The sequence below is a fragment of the Macaca thibetana genome, chromosome 8 (genome assembly GCF_024542745.1).
Source record: "Macaca thibetana thibetana isolate TM-01 chromosome 8, ASM2454274v1, whole genome shotgun sequence".
NCBI lineage: Eukaryota > Metazoa > Chordata > Mammalia > Primates > Cercopithecidae > Macaca > Macaca thibetana.
The window spans coordinates 141,916,738-141,936,659 of record NC_065585.1 but is presented as its reverse complement, the minus strand read 5'-3'; the positions used below and the strand labels follow the sequence as shown (position 1 = coordinate 141,936,659).

The following is a 19,922-nucleotide window of genomic DNA, read 5'->3' as shown; positions in this document are numbered from 1 at the left end:
CACGTGTTTACAAATGCGTTTCTCCCCGCCCCTCAGGTTTTTCTCCTCCTCCAGCGGTGAAATTCCAGAGGGCATTGAGTGGGTTACTCTTCACAAGCACAGAGTTAAGCCCAGGCCTGGCAGAAAGCACACAAAGAAGACCCAAGACCATGCATATGCTGACCCATGTTGGAGGGAGCTGCGGCATGGCCTCCTGCTGTTACTCTGTGGGTTCCTGATCCTGTTCTGTAGGTTTCTGCTGTTACTCTTTGAGTTCCTGCTATTATTCTGTGGAATCCTGCTGTTACTCTGTGGGTTCCTGCTGTTACTCTGTAGGCTCTGCTATTACACTATGGGTTCTGATGTTACTCTGTGAATTCCTGCTGTTACTCTGTGGATCTCTCTGAATTCCTGCTCTTATTCTGTGGACTTCTTTTGTTGCTTTGTGAGTTTCTGCAGTTAGTTTACCTCTTTACCATCCAGACAGGAATTCTTTCACTAGGAATTGTGTGGATGCTGGCCAGCTGGGCTAAGTTTAATATTACTGTGTCCCCTATTGTGGTGGTGGGGTCTTGGCTTGGCAATTTCTACTAATACTCCATATGCAGTTAACCTTGACCCATTAGTGGAAGAAAAATAAAATCTCAGGCCTCCAAACTTACTACGCCAAAGGGAAAAGCACGCGCGCGCGCGCGCGCGCACACACACACACACACACACACACACACACACAGCCTTCCTTTTGTTCCCTAAAGCTTACTTTATCTTTTGTGAAATGTAGATCTACTGAGTATGAGATAGATGCATAACCCTCCCCCATACCTGTCTTTCCACATGTGAAATTTAGATTTGCTGTACTCTCATTAGAGCCTCAGAAGAATGTGACCACTTGCCTCATAGCCTATTCTCCCATCTTTCTCCTGCTGGCGCTTTTCCCTTTAAATATTTGGAAAAAAGTATAGGCCATAAATCCTACTGTAACCTGTGTTTCTTTTTCCCCAGGCACGTCCACAATTTGGCAAAATAAACCTCTAAATCAATTGAGATCTGCCTCAGACACTTTTTGGTTTACACAACAATCCAATCATAGATTTATTTGTAAATACACCTTCACAAGTTAAATCACAGAGCTCCTGAGCATTATTTATAATGGCAAACTATTGCAAACATTCTAAAGCCCATCGTAGACGTCATAGAGACTATTCGAATAAATTGATTGATACATTTATATAACGGAATAATCTGCAACCTTGAAAGGAATGAAGGAAGGAATAGAGAGAGAGGGAAAGGAAGAAAAAGGAGAGAGCCAGGGAGGGACAGACAGGTGTTTAAATTGGGGATGTGCAAGCAGTATTGCCTACTTCATTGCCTTCACATTATTTAAAAACGTGGTCAAGAAACACTATTATAATAAGCACATCAGAAATAACTTCTAAAATTACTTTTCCAAAATACGAATCCATACTATACATTTCCTGTAATGTGCACCAATTGTAGATGCACACATTTTTAACAAGGAAAAGACTAATACTCATATTTGCTTGCTACACACCAGACGCTGTTTTAAATGTTTTGCACACGCTAACTCATTTGTTCTTATAGAAATCCTGTAGAGCTCACCGCCACCTCCATGTTTCTGGGAGGAAACTGAGGCACAGGGGCTGCGGCTCCCGGAATCACCTGGCCTTCTCGGCCACGCCTGCCTCTCCCCCTCCAGCCGCCCCACATTCTTTTTTCCTAATTGGAAAAAACTATTCACGCTGCTCTTCCAGGGCATTTCAACCTTCTAGAAAGATCTGACAAGATTCCAAACTGTTCTTATAAAGAGAAGCTGCTCGTGCCTGAATGCTGAGTGTGAGCGCGCAGTGATGCCCGAGAGTGCAGGCACCCCGGGCTAGGCGCCCAGCCGGGTGGAAACGCGGCGGCGGGGCTGCCCAGGCTCCTGTGGGACCCGCGCGGCGCGGGCACGCGCATGCTCTCACGGGCACGCGCATGCTCTCACGGGCACGCACATCCTCCGGGACGCGCCTCTTCAAGACACGCGAACGCCTGAAGGCCCTGGCCGGCGTCCTCCCGTGAAGACCTGGACCGGCATCGTCCTCCGCCGCGCAGGCCTAAATCTCAGGTCTTCACCGTCATCTCCGGGCGATCGCAGGGATCGCGGGCACCGACCCCGCCCGTCCCTGCCCACCCGAGCCCCACCCTGCGCCTCCGCGCCTCCACGCCCTGCTCTCCAGACGCGCGGACAGAGGGGCGGTGCCTACTACGCAGGCTCACGCTGCTGGCGTCAGGACCCGGCAGCAACACTGCCACGCGCATCTGCGCCGGCCAATCAGCGCGGCCAGGGGCGGGGCTTCCCTGCGGCGCGCCGGGAGTCAGCGGCCCACTTCCGGCAATAATCGCCGCGACGCCGTCAGGTGCGGGCCCAGGTCGCCGGCGCGACAGGTGGGCACTGGGGGCCGCGGGCGCGTCAGGTGAAGACTGGGGGCCGCAGGCGCGCTAGGTAGGTACAGGGGTGCCGCGGGCGCGTCAGGTGAAGACGGGGGACCAGCGGGCGCGTCAGGTGGGGACGGCTGGCCACGGGCGAGTCAGGTGAAGACCGGGGACGCCGGGCGCGTCAGGTGAAGACGTGGGGGTCGCGGGGGCCGCGGGGGCGTCAGGTGGGGCCCGGGGACCGCGGGCGCGTCAGGTGGGGACGGGGTTGCAGCGGGCGCGGCAGGTGCGGACGTTGGACCGCGAGCGCGTCAGGTGGGGTCGGAGTTGCAGCGGGTGCGTCAGTTGCGGACGTTGGTCCGCGGGCGCGGCAGGTGGGGTCGGAGTTGCAGCGGGCGCCTCAGGAGCGGGTTGGACCGCGGGAGCGGCAGGTGGGGTCGGGGTTGCCGCGGGCGCGTCAGTGGGGGACAATGGACCGCGGGCGCGTCAGGTGGGGTCTCGGGGGCGGCCGGCGGGTGTGGAGGGTTCGGGGAGCCGCCCACAGGTGCACCGCGTGTCCTCAGCCGCTTCCCCTGCCCACCTTCTGCCGCCCCTTCCCGCCCCCACCCTCCTAGGCCCTTTTGCGGGCCCGAGCTTGTGTCCGCCTCGCTGGGCAAGGTGTTTCGGGGACTCCTCCTGCCCGCGTTTGCCCTCTGGGCCCGGCCCTTGCCTCTTCGCCGGTGGACACCTGCCTGGGTGTGACCCTGCGTTTCTCCAGGCCACTCTGCCCCGTCTGCTGCTTACCTTAACTTACTCTTCTTTTTCCCTACTCCTGGTCTGTGGCTCTGGCTCTGTCTCCTCCCTTTAATTCTTTTCCATGCTTGTTTTTCTTGCAGCAGACACTAAGTTTGCTTCCTTCCCCCTACAGTAAGCTCAATTTGACCTTTTTCTCAATTAGATTCCACTTCTATCCTTGGGCCTATTCAAACTCATTTTGAAAACTAAAGAATCTAGAGAATAACTTCTTCCCTTATGAAGCTGTCTCTTGCTGCCTCCAAATCCTTAGCATCCGGCCCTAATCAGAAAAGACGTTTACTCTTTCATATTCTGTTTTCTCCTCGTCTTTACATGTTTTCCTTTCCCATGAGGAATCTGTGATTATCTCTGAGTCCTTCTTAGAGTAAATCTTATTTTTGACTCTCGGCCCTCAGTTTGCCATTTTTTTGATGTCCTTTCTGGATCAAATTTGTCCACACTTACAAGCAAAACAAATAGGGAATCACATGTGGTCTTTTGAAATGGACTGGAGTTTTCTTTCCTATCTTGTTTTCCTTGTTTTAGTGTCTTTATATTTAGATTCATCATTACTTGAGATCATATTAGTGATATGTAATAGACGGTTAAAAAATGTTAGAAAGCTTATAATTTAATGGCATCTGTTTTTATAGGGTTTTCAGGAGCTGCTATTATAAACATATAGTGGTTAGGAGCATGGATCCTGGAGTGAGACTCCATCAGTTTGAATCCCAGCTCTGCTAAACTCTTTGCCTCCGTGTCTTCGTCTATAAAAGAGGTAATTAAACTTGTAAAACAAGAATAATGTTTTCTACCTTGGAAGACAGTGTGAGGATTAAATGAGACAACATATGTAGATTGATTAGAGTAATGCCTAGCCTACGGTAGGCTCTAATAAATGTTTGCTTTTATTATTGTTAAGAAAAAAATATGCTTGTTGAAGGAAATACCTTTTTTTGTTCTGAGTCTGTCATGACAAGAGTTTCCACCAGCAAATGAACTTCATAAAGTCCTTTTCTACTGAAGTACCTCACCCACATGTCCTACCACATGAAATAGAAATTAAGGGAAGATTTAAAATAGTTCATCATTGCAGGCTCTCTGAAATAAATTGGCATAAAATGTGCTTAAAATTTGCAAATTATACAAGCTACACCCTTTGAGTGCTTGCTCTTAAAAATTTAATAATTTTCAGGAGTAATTTCTAGTTTTTTTGTATTTGCAGATTCCCAAAACAAAGGTAATTTTAATTAAGCATATAAAGCTCTAGCAATTCACATTATTTTTTAGCTGAACAAATACATTCCCATTAAAAGCAGTGGGTCGTCATCATTCTATAAAACTTTAGTAACATTGTTTTCTGATTTATAAACTCAGATGCCTCAGATTGGGAGTATTTTTGAAAATTTGAGATCCAGACCCCAGACCTTTTAAATTGCAACTTGTTTTTTTTTTTTTGTTTTTTGTTTTTTTTTAATCTGCATCCAGAGTTTGTGCTTTAGTTCATGAGCTGTATAGATTATGCTTTAAGATAAAACTTCATTGTGATCCAAAGAGCATACCATGACAAATCTGTGAGGTACACATATCTTCAGAAAAACAAATCTTTTCCTCTGTGTTGAAAATAAAGAATTTGGGCATGGACTATTTTTTTATTTCTATGGCTGCATTTCACTCCTTTCAGCCCTTACAGAATCAAACTTAGCAGCTGAGAAATTCAGACCAAACTATTCATTTCTCACTGAGTTGCTAAAATGAATTATCTGTAGAGTTTAGGTAGTTGTAAAAGAATTGGTTATAGTAATGGAAACACTAGGCAGGCTCTTTATATAAATGTTTTAGAGATTGTGAAACTAGAAGATAAGTGTATTAAATGATAAGTGGGCATAGTATCCCAACAAATAAGTACGATGTTTGTGTGTTACCAAGTTTTAAAATATTTTGTTAGCTGAGGATACCGGGATGTACATAGGAAGTCATCTAGATAAGGTTCTGTTGGCAAGATGTTTGTTGCCTAGTTGTTATTTTCTGTCTCCATGTTTTTCTTTTGATCTATCCTACAAGCCCTAGAACATTTTTATTCTCAAAACAACACTGCTCACTAATCTGTTGCTGAAAAACTTTTGATTACTTACAGAATAAGGTCTAAACACCTTTGATATTCTTTGATATTCTTCTATGATCTGGCTTCTAGTCATTTTTGCAGCTTATCTTTTCTGCTTATTTTTCTCAAATCATGGCACACATTTTGACCTTTATACTTATTCACCCACCATTCCCATGATTGATATTTTTTGCCTTGCTTCTCCATTCATTTAAGATCTAACCATACTTTAGGGCGAAGATCAAGTCCTAGTTTCTCGTCAGAGCTTTCCCAACTGATTTGCTTTCTGCTCAAATTTAGTTATTCTCTCTTTACCACAAGTTACAAGATTGTGGACATAATGTGTATGTATGTATAGATGCACACGCACATATCTACACATAAACATACTTTATTATATTACATTTGTATGGAATTTGTGTGTGTTTTGCTATTGTTCTTTTTTAGTTCCTTAGCTAAATTGCACACTTTTGAGGGCAGGAACACCTAGCATAGTAACATTTAGTTGGTGCTCAAATGTTTGTCATTGAAGTAATCCTGTATTTGGTCTGTTAGCAATATTTTCCAGGATTATCCACTTGGTTTTTTTTAAACATAGATTTCTGAATCCACAGTTTCAAGCTGATATTGAGAGATAATAATTATCAGAGATGTTCTGGCAGCCGTTTTCTGTTGTATGTTTTTTATGAGACTCAAGGTGCTACTTCAAACAGTTATCTGCTACTTCATGGTCTTTGCTGCCTTTGGTGGGAATGTTCTTGAAAATCATAAAATCAGCTGTATGCTATTAGAGACGGTTTTAGATAACTCTAGGTTGACTGAACGTGGCCATTGAGTTTTGCATTTTAGGATGTTCAGTAGTTGTGAAGCAGATCTGTGAGACAGTTTATCAAAATCGTGCTGAAATTTAAGGAATATTTAAAGTATTTTCTAAAGCAAGAATTTAAATCATTATGTGACTGAAAAAGATATGTTTTGACTATAAGTGAGTTTAACAAGGTTTGAGATTTTCTTCATGTAAAGAATAATTACTTCATCATACATTTCCTACACCAGTCAAGAATTAAGCATTTGTGGTTGATCCAGGAATATTGTTGAAGTCTATGTAATTTCCTTCCTCTTTTTTTTTTTTGTATCTTCTAGGATTGTATAAGTGCCCTTTTAATAGTTGGTTCTTTGTTTATTATACTAGATATAGCTGGGAGGTGGTGTTTGGAGATGTTCATCTCTCATTTATTCTCCATGACGTAAATATTCTACATTATTCTCTATGATATAAATATTCTACATTATGAAATACCCTTAAGTCTGTTCGGGACATGAAATTAAAATAACACATTACAGGAACCACTTTTGCTTGAGTAATTCAGCTACCTTTCTGTAGCTAAATTCAACGTATATATTCAACTCTTGCCATGCTTGGCTTTTTTATAACATTTTCGTTTCTGTCGATCATTTCTTTCTTGAAATACATTTTTCTCCTGACTTCCTACTTCTCCCTGTACCTTTTTGTCTCTTCCTTTTCAGTTTTCCTATTTGGCTTTTATCTGCTGGTCCCTTAAATGGTGATATTTCTTAGGGTTTTTTTTTTTTCTTTTCTCTCTTGATTTCCCTCTCTACATATTCTGTGATATTGTTTGTGTGGTTTTGATTAGTATCTAAATGCTCATGATTTTCCTCTCTCTCCAGTCTAACTCTCTTCTGAAGCATGGATCTATATATTTATTCATTCAGTAAATACTTACTGAGCTCCTGTTGTATTCCTGGCATTGTTCAAGGTAATGAAATACAGAACTGAACGAGACATTGCATTTTCTTGGAGGAAAACAGATAATAAACACATTGATCTTTTCAGACAGCCCTTACAACTATGAAGGCAATAGATAATGGCTTAGGCTGGTAGGGGTGGTGTTGAGGCAGCAGAAGGGTGCTGTTTGGACAGGGAGTCAGGGAGCCTTTCTGGGATGTGACATTTTCAGTCAGCAGTGTGAACATCTGAGGTGGTTTTTAGCCTCATGCACAGTCTCACTGTGTATGAGAATCATCTGTGGACCTTTAAAAACTACTTAAACTTAGCCTTCACCCCCAAATATTCACATTTAACTGGACCAGGATGAGACTAAGCACTTGAATGTTTAAAAAGCTTCCTGTGATGTTCATGCACAGCAGTAGTTGTAAACCACTGACCAAGAGGAGCAGAAATCGAGTCAGTGGGAAGAACTAGCATTCGAGGTCTTGCTCTTATCAAATCATGAACTTCATGAAGTCAATCACAAAGTTGCATCATTTTTTAAGTCATAATTTTTATACCTGGAGTCCAGTATTTCAGACTGAACAGGCATGTCCAAAGCTGAAATTAATATCCCTTATCTCTCCTCCCCTAATAAAACCCTGCTGTTCTTTCTGTGTGCCTTATCCCAGAACCAGAAGCTACAAAACAAAATCTAGATAACTTCCTTGATTTCCTCCTCACGTTTCCAGCCAGTCGTCGAGTGCTGTTTGACTCTGTCTCCTAAATGTTTCTGCAGTCTCTGCTCTTCTGTTTCTTCTGCCACTGTACACTCTCACCTTTTAAAGGCCAACATGCAGAAGCCTCCAGTCCTAACTCCTTTCCTCCAGGTGACCCTCACCCCATACGTTCTCCCAGTGTGATACTGAGTTCTTTGTAAGCCACAAATCTAATTGAATCACTTACCTGCTTACATCCCTTTTTTGGCCCCTCATTGCCCTCAGAATAGTGTCCAGCTCCTCTGACTTGATCAGGCTTTAAATGACTTCTCCATCCTTAATTCTGGCCTGCTCGCTCTCATCTATTGTAAGCTTCAACCAAACTGAACTACTTGGAGTTGCTGAACATGAGTACATTTCATTTTCGGTTGCTCCCAACTTCTGGCAAAGAGAGAATACTTGTTTGGGATTATATTCCTTATTCCACACTCACTGACCCCTGCTTGTTTTTCAGGTATGAGCTTGGATGTCACCTCTGGTAAACCTTTCATGGCATATGCAGTGTTAGGCTAGTAAAACCACCTTTACTTACCCCATTTTATCACTTTAGTACAATCAAAGTACTATGTTATTGTCACTGTCACTACTGTCCAGCCAACATTTAATTAATGAGCAGCTATTTAAATGTTAAGAACTTTAATCTTTAAAGTTAATGAATAAATGTTCTAAGTGAAAAGAAACTTGTGCATTATATATACTTTTTAACATAAATTAACTTTTTTATAGGAGAACTATGCCATTTTTGGGTCAGGACTGGAGATCTCCTGGATGGAGTTGGATTAAGACAGAAGATGGCTGGAAGAGATGTGAATCCTGTAGTCAGAAACTTGAAAGAGAGAATAACCATTGTAACATCAGTCACAGCATGTAAGTTACAGCTGAGCAGAACCAGTCATTTGACAATTTAGCATGTATGGTCTTACCTATTTTTCAAGTCCCTGCAAAGCTCCATAACTTTTGACACTTGCCCACCCAGAAGGCTGGTGTGAAGAAACAAGTTATTTAGCTAAAAAATGAGGCTAGTAAATTGCCTAATATTCATACATAGATGCTTTTTTCTTTTTTTTTAATTTAAAACATTTAATTCTCACGGTAATCTGGGAGAGAGGTATTATTAACCCCACATTATAGCTGAGGAACCTGAGGAAATTAAAATATACAGTTTCGGTGGCATATATCAGAGATGTAATAATAGTGACTTACACAAGACACATCAGTTTTTCTCCCTTAAAAACCTGAGTTGGCATGATGACTTTGCTCGTAACGTTGTCAAGGGGCCAAGCACAGTCTGTCTTGTTGCTCTGCCATCCCAAGAGTGCGGTCTTACCTGCGTGGTCCAAAACGGTGTGTTTATTACCTGCCACATTTGTGCTCGGGCCGAAGGGTAGACACGCAACCTGTGCTTCAGTGGCACAATCCAAAAGTTACATGCATTGCATTATTGCCCATACCTTATTGGCTAGAGCACTAGTGCAAGGGAGGCTGGGGGTTGTGGCCCAGCCATGTGTCCAGGTAAAAACCAGAGACTGCATGAGCACAGAACCAGGGTAGGTGGGTATAGTATGATGACTGCAGTGCCTACCACAGTAGTGTTTGAGAATTTGGAGGGCTAGGAAGGTGTTGAGATAGCCTCCCTGGAATGTCATGAGTCTAGTCATTTATTGTATATTATTTTACATTTGGGTAATTATCAACTGTGTACTTGGTGGGCCATATGTTTTTCTGACAGAAGTTGAGTAACTTTAGACCAGAGACTGGCTTTTGCAGTATTTGAAGCAGAAATTAATTTTCTATTTTAGTTTTTGTGAGGATAACACATAATATGTTAAACTTATATTGTAGCAGTTCTCTGCCGTGCTAAGATTTATTTAATGTTGATAGCTGTAAAACTTATTTAAGACTTGTAATTATGCTGTTGGTATTGCATAATGTTATACAGTTATGAATTTTCTAGGTCATTTTTACTATCTTACAATTTTTATGGCAATTTTTTAAAAATTTAAAGGTGGTTGACTATATGTAGAAATGTTAGGTGTCTCACATTTACTCCCAATAGCCACTATTAAATGTGGATTTTAGTATGGGGAGATATATTACAGAATGTCAGTTTAAAAAAAAGCTGTAATGCTTGAAGTACAGTGTTACTGCTGCATCTACAGTAAGGAATTTGTGGGAATTTGTTTTTTCCCTCATGTGTTCTTTTTCCCATCATCTCAAACACATTTTAAATGTCTGAGAATTGTTTTTTTTTTTTTACTCTGCACACACAGAATTGGAGAATACAGTCAAGATATGTTTTCTTTGCATAACTTGCTACCCCTCTGTCTCCCTTTCCCCTTCCCCCAAACTTACCTTCAGATCCACCCCTTTGACCAATGGCTGCTGTTAACACAAGCATCCCTGAGCAAAAAGGCTTTATGACAGCAACCCTGGCTGCCGCCTGTGGGGCACAGTGAGCGAGAACTAGTCAGCACCACCCTTTACCCCACCTAGTTGCTTTGCGGTACTGGGACCCCCGTTTCCTACTCTGCCGTCTTGTTCATCTTCCTCTGACTTCTGTTCGTTCCTACCAAAATGCAAATCCAAACCTGTGGGTAGAGGCTATTGGTGACCTGAAACTGCAGTAGATATAATCCTTTCTCTGGAAGGAAAAAACATTTAACTTTGAACCTAAAATAGATTTTAAAAAGATAAGAAAGACCATATGTAACCACCATTTAAAATCACTACATAAATGGCCTTCTCTTTCCCCCACATGTCTTTGAGAAACATAGTACTTCCGATTCTTTGATTTAAGGTGGATTTTCTAAACGTAGAAAAAAAACTATAGTAAAAATAATTTAGGTAATCAAGATTCTACCTAACTTTGTTAATTTTCTTTTTTGTGAATGTGCATGAAAATAGAAGGCCTTTAGTATCCATCCTTCTGCTTACTTTTCAACTCATTTTAGTATTAAAAGTTTAGATAACATTGGTAAGAAATTAAGCAATTCAACATGGTTGATCTGGGGGCAGCCAGCCAGTTCATACTCTGAATCCTTGATTAAGCTGCTCTTTCAAACAACATTCATGATATTACTGAGGTTTAAGCATAGTTTGGTGGACAGAGGATTCATCTTGAACCTGACCTAAGGAAGCCTTTTATTAGGCTGTTGATTCAGAATAGACGGTAGGTCGGCTGGGATCCAGATTGAAGAGAGGACAGCCAGTTAAGGGTTTCAGTAGACAGGTGAGAAATGTTGAGTGCTGCCTTTGGTGATGTCTGCACAGCTGGACAGAGGGTCAGGATCAGTAAAAGAGTGAGTCACAGATTGAGTGGATAAGCCAAAAGGGTGGCCCTGAGAAGGACTCTGAAGGTTCAGCTGGGGAAATGTAAGTAAATAATCTGGCTGGGTCTTCTCTCCAGCGTGGTGTTGCTGCCACTCAGTTTTATGTTTGACGACAGAAATTGTATGATTCCTATAAAGGAAAGATATTGAAGAAGAGTGTCTAAATACTATATATGTTTAAGAATTTCTAACTTTTTCCGTCAGCGTTCAGTGTTGTTATGGGCACTGTAATTGCCTATTGTTATTTCAGTATAACTAGAGGCATTGTTGTGGATATATAAGAAGTTGTTCCTTGTCTTTTGTGAAGTTGACATTTGACAAGGGAGTGTGTAGTCAAATGTAACACATTCAGCTCAGTTTTGGCAGAGGTGCTTCTGGGGTCTTTGCATTGAATTTACTAAATCATTTTTATTACATTATTTTTATTTATACCTCATAAAACATTATATTTTCTATTCAAATTTGAATGTCTTAACATTTATTTTGGTAATTTGGTTCTCAGTGGGCTTGGCAATGGGAGCCATCATAAATTTAAGGTTCTACCAAAATTATCTACAACTCTAGTAGTTCCCAGGATATCCCAAGATAATGGAATTCTGTAAAAAGCATTTTTAAATTGTGTATCCCCCAAGGAAACAAGATAGAAGAAGCTACATTTTTGGTTCCCTTATGAGAATGTGAACATAGTCTGTGGTTACCATGAGGGATAGAGAATTCAGGAGATCTTCTAGCCCTTGAAGTATGTACTGGGCTCAAAAGCCACTGTACCTTGGAGAGGAGACATCCTGTATCCATTTAAGTAAATATCCTTGTTAGCACATTGACATTTTCCCCTTAGGATGTTTAGAGTATTGTTACAGGTTTCAGCAAAAATCCAGATGACCTTCCTTATAGCCTTTCTTTAGTGACAGGAAAGAAAAAGAAAATTAATTTCAGTGTTGGACTCAGCAATAACTGTTTCAAGCAGTATTTGTTGTTAGTGCTTCTTAATGATTTTCTCTGGATCGTAAACTGTTGTCTCAGACTTTAATATTATCTCTTCCCCAAATTTGTGGGTTTTGTCAGTTATAAAGCAACATGTGCTCATTGTAAATGAAAAACACCAAAAAATTCATGTGTCCCAAAGCATAGAACGTGAAGGGTGAAGTTCCCTTTTTCTAGCTCAGATCCTGTTCTGCACAGTCACCCCCTGCATGGTCATGCTCACCAGATGTCAGAGTCTGCAAAGAATTACAGTCATTTTCTCCACCCCAATCCCTGCTGTTGCCTGGTGGTTTCAGTGTCCACCCGTGGGACTCACAGTCTCTGGCCTTGGTACTGTCCTCTTTGTTCCTAGCATCTCCTTCTCTCTTCTCTGTCTCAGCCACCCACTCCCATGGTCCAAACCCATGAATTTGGGCATCCCAGTCCTTAAGCATAATCTTCTCACCTTCCAGATTTTCTGACTACCACCTCAACTGTTGACTTATTTTTTCTATCCTATCCATCTTTTTTTCATGTCTCCTTTTGTCCAGCTTATATTCCATGATCCATTGTTTCAGTAACACTCTTGCCAATACCCTAAACTCCATCCCAGTCTTTTTTTAAAAAACACACTCAAGTGGCATATTCCCAACCCTGAATGAACCAACACATGAGCAGCTAATAAATGTAAGAAAGAAGATTCCAACCAGAGAACACAGCGGGGACATCATCCATTCACTCACTTGCTTTCTCCTGAATTTATTCTCCCATTGCTTGCTCCTCCTTGTTCACCCACTCGTTGATTTGCTCTTTTCACTTGCTCACTCATTTATTCTTCCACTCACTCTGTAAACTGATGTTTCTTGGTCATCTGCTATGTGCCTGTAGGGCCTCCATGCGGCCCACAGCCCCACTGTGTTTGCTTGGTTGGCCTGCTCTACTCCCCTCTGTGTCACCAGTATTTCAAACCTCCTTCACTCTCCTCTGATGTTTGGCTCCCTACACACCTCCTTCCCCATCTTTCCAAAACAAACCAGATCTCTTGTGTCACCAGGAAATCCAGAGCCATCAGACTTCTTCTCAGAACCTTAAGTTGCTTTAAAATTTTCATCTTTATTAACTTTATCCTGAATCTTTATTTTTTGTCCAGAACACCTGAACAGAGGCTCATTTTCGTTAATTATCTCACAGGGAACAGTAAGTGTGTTGCCCTTTGCCTGTTGATTACCCCCAGGGGTAGAGTCCTAGGTATTTTTCCTGTGTGAGGGGTAGTGGCTTTGCTCTGCTCTGGATGGGAAGGACACAGCTTTCCCCCCGCTCCAGAAAGGGTTTCCTTAGAAATGGAATGGGCCAGAGTCCTACCTCTACTCCTTTGTTGGCAGATAAAATCTACCCAGGAGCCAGACTTAGAGATGTCTCGTCTTGTTATTACACGTACTGTTACACCCGTTCAGTCCAAATGTATTAAGGATTTACTATGTGCTATGGTGTCAGGATACAGCGATAAATGAAACGTAAAAACCCATGTCTGATGGAGCTTGCATTCTGGTGAAACCGATAGGCAATGGACAAGATGAGTTCCATAGTGTAGCGAGTGTGGTAATGTGTGGGAGATAAGAAATGCTAAGGACGGGTGGTGTTGGAGGAAAATCTACAGGGAGTGGCCTCTAAGAAGGCTTCTGTGGAAGGAAACTTAGGCAATGAGAACAGGTTGAATGGATGTCTGAGGGCAGGGCCTCCCCAGCAGGGAAAGAAAAAGTGCAAAGTCCTCAAGGCAGGAGTACATCGTCTGTCATATTCAGGGAGAGCAGGGTTCCAGCATTGAGGAGGGGAGCCCGGAAGCGGGGCCAATAGGAGACAAGATCCCAGCCTTACTGGGTCCCAGCTGTGAAGTAGCTGTTGTCATGGTAAGGACTAGGGCTTTTCTGAGTGAAGTGGGGAATCAGGGTTTTGAGCAGAGGAGTGATTTGTTCAGGCCTATGCTTTAACAGGATTATTCTGGCTACTGTGTTAAAAACAGACTTCCAAGAGGCAGGACAGAAGCAAGTGGACCAGTTCTTAAGAGGCTTGGGTTAACCCCCATGGGGAATGATCATGGCTTGGAGAGAAAGGAGGTGGTGGGTGAGGAAGGGCTCAAATCCTTGGTGTATTCTGCAGGTGGAACTGACACATGGAATGTGTATGGTGCACTAAGAGGGTTGAGGGTGAGACTAACGCTTTGGCCTGAGCAGCTGGAAGGTAGAGTTCCATTAACTGAAATAACCTGTAAATCCGCATTGTCTTGCCCAGGGTCCCTGGGTCTGTGCCTAGAAACAGAACTGCAGGGTCACAGGTCATGCACCTCTTTCCCTTTCCAGTGAGGTGGTGTCACCATGTTCTCCTAATGCATTGCATGTTCGTCCTTTTCTGCCACTTGTATTTCCTGAAAGTTGTTCCATGTCAGTGCATGTTGAGTTCCTCATTCATTATAATGATGGCATTGCATTGTTTAGGTATACCATAAATTATTTGTCCAAGCTTCCAGTGACATCATTTTGGCTATTTCCCACTTTTCATTATTTTTTTTTTTTTTTTTTTGAGACGGAATCTCGCTCTGTCGCCCAGGCTGGAGTGCAGTGGCGCTATCTCGGCTCACTGCAAGCTCCGCCTCCCAGGTTCATGCCATTCTCCTGCCTCAGCCTCTTGAGTAGCTGGGGCTACAGGCGCCCACCACCACGCCCGGCTAATTTTTTGTATTTTTAGCAGAGACGGGGTTTCACCGTGTTAGCCAGGATGGTCTCAATCTCCTGACCTCGTGATCACCCGCCTCGGCCTCCTAAAGTGCTGGGATTACAGGCGTGAGCCACCGCGCCCGGCCACTTTTCATTATTTCTAATGGTATAGCATGGGTCATCTGTGAATATCTTTTTGCATACTTGTGTGAGTATTTATGAAATCTAAGTTCCTAATAGAATTGTGTATTTAAAATTCTAGTATTGCCACATTACTTTCTGTAATTTTGCACGAGTTTATACTCTGAATAGTAGTGTACACAAATTCCCATTACTTCGCACTTCACCCAAGATGTGTGTGTGTCAGTGCAAGTTACACACTGCACAAGGGGAGGGTTTCATTATGAGGGAATAATGGCTGAAATGCATCTGTGTGCCTTGTGTGGCTGCATGTATGTCTTCATCTAAAGATGCTGTCTGCTCCATGCCATCTGCTTTTTGGGGACAGTGCACAAGATGTTTACAGCAGCCTTGTCTTTGTAATTACTTTAGCTAGTTTGGTGGGTGAAAAACATTAGACATTTTATTCCTTTTCTTTTCTTTCTTTCGTTGTTGGTTCTTTTTTTTTTTTTTTTTTTTTTTTGGAGGCGGGTAGACTCTCGCTCTGTCACCCAGGCTGGAGTGCAGTGGCATGCTCTCTGCTCACTGCAACCTCCGCCTCCCGGGTTCAAGCAATTCTGCTGCCTCAGCCTCCTGAGTAGCTGGGACTACAGGCACTCACCACCACACTCGGCTAATTTTTGTATTTTTAGTAGATACAGGTTTCACCATGTTGGCCAGGATGGTCTTGATCTCCTGACCTCAGGTGATCCACCGGCCTTGGCCTTCCAAAGTGCTGGGATTATAGGCGTGAGCCACTGTACCTAGCCTATTTCTTTATTAAGTAAGAGAACCCTTTAAAAGAAATTATATTTTCTCTGTTTACACTTATAAAAAATTGAGAAGATAAGAATAGTTTACAAAACACTAGGATGCACAGTGCAACAACCGGAGAAAGCAAAGCTTTTGCAACCAACATAGTTCAATTGGGAAGGGAAGGATTTTTCAACTGGATAAACATGTGAGGAAAAATGAACCTCTACTACTAACTCTTATTGTGGATATAGCATTAATTTTAGATGGATTGTAGAATGAACTGTAAAAGCTAAAACTGTAAAGTTTTAAGAAGAAAACAGGATATTTTTACAATGTAGAGTAGGCAGATTGCTTACACACAAAAACCACAAACTGTGAAAGAAAAAAAAAGATGAACTTCTACATATTAAAAACTCCGTATCTAAAGTCATCATTAGAAAGGCAGAGCGATGGCCAGGTGCCGTGGCTCAGGCCTGTAATCCCAGCACTTTGGGAGGCCAAGGTGGCAGATTACCTGAGGTCAGGAGTTCAAGACCAGCCCGGCCAACATGGTGAAACCCTGTCTCTACTAAAATTACAAAAAAAAAAAAAAAATTAGCCGGGCATGGTGACAGGTGCCTGTAATCCTAGCTACTCAGGAAGCCGAGTCAGGAGAATCACTTGAACCTGGTAGGCGGAGGTTGCAGTGAGCAGAGATCCTGTCGTTGCACTCCAGCCTAGGCAACAAGAGCAAAACTCCATCTCAAAAAAAAAAAAAGAAAAAGAAAAAAGAACAAGATTTACTATAAAATATAAAATCACCACAATCAAGAGAGTGGTATGTGGTGTTGGTGAAAAGAGAGATACACAGGTCAGTGGAGAATAGAGAACCCCAGATAAGTCCATACAAAAGTGGTTGGTTTATTTTTGACAGAGGTGTAAAGGCATCTCTTAATATATTCCATGGAGAAAATGTAATCTTGTCAATAAATGGTGCTGGAAGACTAGATGTGTATATGCAAAAAAAAAAAAGAGAAAAAAAATTGACCTATACAAGTCACAGTTTATACAAAAATGAACTCAAAATGGATCATATATCTAAATGTAGAATGCAAAAACTGTAGAACTTAGGGAAGAAACCCAAAAGAAAGTCTGCATTATCTTGGGCAGAGTTTTTTGGATATCATACCAAAAGCACAATCTATAAAAGAAAAAAAATCTATATTTGCATTTTATTAAAATTTTAAAATTCTGCTCTCAGAGAAAACATTTGTAAGTCACATATCTGACAAAGAGTTAGTATTCAGAACACATAAAAAACACTTAGAACTCAACAATAAGAAAACAACCCAGTAAAAAATTGGGCAGTAGGTTTGGTGAACCTATACTTCACCAGATGACTTGCATGGATTGCAAAGAAGCCCATGCAAATAAGCAGAGAAAAATAAGCACGTGATGCCCAACATAATTTATTGTTAGGGAAACAAATGCAAGCAATCCAGAAGATAAACACTGCAGCTAGCCTGAGGCCACAGTACCATTTGGGGCAAGCAGCTGACCAGCTAGAAATGTAACAGTATGTTCTGGGGAATGAGACTGCCACAGTGGGCCCAGGTGATTTGGAAGGCTGTGCACCTTCCTCATAAGGTACCAGCACAGGCCTACATCAGTAGCTAAGATGAAAGAACAACCTACAAAGCATCCCAGTGCTGGCAAGGACAGTGCCAAGTGCTAGCAGGAATATGCTCTCCAGCCCTGCTACTGGGAATGCAGAATGGCACAGCCACTCTGGAAAACAGTGTAGCAGCTTCTTACTATGTTACACTGCCTTAGAACCCAGCAGTCTCACTCCTAGGTGTTACCCAAGGTAAGTGAAAATTCATGCTCACACAAAACCTGCATGTGACTGTTAATAGAGTTTTATTCAGTAGTTGCCAACACTCAAAACCAGATGTCCTTCAACCGGTGAATGAATAAACAAATTGTGGTAACATCTCTACAACAGAATACCAGTCAGCGGTCAAAAGGAACAAACTGTTGATTCACACAACATGGATGAATCTTAAATTCGTTTTACTTAGTGAAAGAAACCAAACATAAAAGGCCTCCATACTGTATGATTCTATTTAAAGGATGCTGTAGAAAAAGCACAACCGTAAGGAAGAAGAACAAATCAATGGTTGCCAGGGGTTAAGAGTTGGGGAAAAGGAGTCGATTACAAAGAGAGTGAGAGGCAGTTTGGGGAGTGATGGGACTGTGTTAGATTTGACTGTGCACCTGTCAAAACCCATGGAACTGTGCACCACAAAATTTCACTAAAATCAACAAGGATGTTTGTGTGTGTGTGTGTTATTGGGGGGAGTGCCCAAATGATACAAACTGTGACAGATGAATCAAATGGTATTGCAAACTTACCCCATAATCCAGGGGTCCCCAACCCCCAGGCCACGGGTCGGTACCAGTCCGTAGCCTGTTAGGAACTGGGCCACGGAGCAGGAGGTGAGCAGAGGGCAGGCAAGCATTACTGGCTGAGCTCTGCCTCCTGTCAGGTCAGCAGCAGCATTAGATTCTCATAGGAGCATGAACCCTGTTGTGAACTGTGCATGTGAATGATCCAGATTGCGCACTCACTCCTTATGAGACTCTAACTAATGCCTGATGATCTGAGGTGGCACAATTTCATCCCAGAACCATCCCCCGCTCCCCGCCCCAGTCTGTAGAGAAGCTGTCTTCTAAGAAACTGGTCCTTGGTGCCAAAAAGGTTAGGGACTGCTGCAGTAACCATAGTGAAGTGGATGTGGAATTAGCTGACCTATCAGTAACTTTGGAAAACAGCGTTTTGACAGGATGCTGTAAGGCTGAAGACAAAACCTCTAGTTGGTGTACTTGTTTCTCATAGGGGCGTGGGTGTGCAATCTCAAAACTGTGTATATTCTAGGAAGAAGTTACAAATAAGGAAGGATGGTACTAGAGTTATCCTGTGGTTCTGGATCAGGGTTGGAGGTGTCAGCATGAACTAGGGCTGTTGGTTTTTTCAGAGAGAGAGAAATGGGGGTCTATGCATATATAACACATCTGTTTCCTAAGTCTGCCCACAGAGGGCCTTAGAGCAGTGACACCTGCATCAGTAACCAGAGCCAGGCTGAGATACTGGATCCTAAGGGCTCCTCAGGGAAGGGTTTGGTTCCAGGGCTGGGGTAGGGCAAGTGAAAGGTGAGTGATGGGAGCCTGTCAGATGTCAGAAGGGCAGATGCCTGCCAAAAAGTGCTCCGTTGGCCAAAGCTGGAGCAGTTCTAGCCACAGGATAAACAACAGTAGTAATGGATTATAACCAAAAAAGAAAAGAAATAGCCATCCATTTAGGCGGATATCAATATATAAATGAATGCATAAGTAAGGGATAAGGAACAGCTCTTCCTTGCAGGATAATTCCAGTTAATAAATGTAGAAGGAATAAGGGAAATAGAAAGCCACCATGATAATTCTTATAAGCACAGTCCCTTGGCAGATGCAGCAAGGTGAAATCTTTCTAATAGATGAAAGAATTAGGAGAAATAGAATATCTGCCAAGTCTCCCCCCAAATAGCTCTTCATTACAAAGGGAACAATACTTTACAGTGGAGAAACCTGGCAGACACTGCCCCAACCAAGAGCTCAAAGGTGACATCGTATTCGCAGCAGGTACCTGTGGTGCTGTGTGAATGGCACATCACCTGTGGTGGTTTTCCCTAAGTTGAATCAGGAGAAAACAGCAGACAAACCCAATTTGAAGGACATTCTACAAAATAATTGACCAGTACTCTTCAAGGTGATGAGAGGAGACTGCAAACTCTTCTGGCATGGGGGGCCATGGAAGTGTGTCAGCTAAGCACAGCGTGGATCCTGGACCGGGCCCAAGAGCAGACGGGCTCTGGTGGGCGGCCTGGCGAAACAACAAAGCCTATGGTTGAGCTGGGAGTACCATGCCAGAGTTCCTCTTAATGGTGTTGATCCTTGTTCTGTGGCTGCACGAAGGTGGGTGGAAACTTGGGGACACCGTGTGCCCTGCCTCTGAAACTCTTATGCAAGTCTAAAATCGTCTTTAAAAGTCTTTTTAAGTTATCACTAAGAAAATTAATAGGCAAGCCAGACATCACGTAGTCTGACTGTGCTGTCAGTCGTGTCTGGGGCCAGCATCAGCACAGGGCTCGCAATAGTGGCTTACCTCTTAGCTCCCAAGGAGAGGCA

The 19,922-nt window shown here is 42.7% G+C and overlaps 1 protein-coding gene across 6 annotated transcripts in view; it reads left to right on the top strand.

Annotated features, from left to right (window-relative positions):
• Nucleotides 1–2,005: 2,005 nt before the first annotated feature.
• The window catches only part of FBXO25 (F-box protein 25), a 73,800-nt gene continuing 55,883 nt past the window's right edge, over nt 2,006–19,922 (top strand). For 2 of the 6 annotated variants that reach the window (XM_050800210.1, XM_050800204.1), the window contains exons 1-2: nt 2,006–2,482; nt 8,525–8,665. In XM_050800210.1, the coding sequence (XP_050656167.1) occupies nt 8,532–8,665 (134 nt within the window). In that variant the 5' untranslated portion in view covers nt 2,006–2,482; nt 8,525–8,531. Of the gene's footprint in view, nt 2,483–3,839; nt 3,965–8,524; nt 8,666–19,922 lie in introns of all 6 variants that reach the window. The other 4 variants (XM_050800208.1, XM_050800206.1, XM_050800207.1 and 1 more) reach the window with 4 other exon arrangements.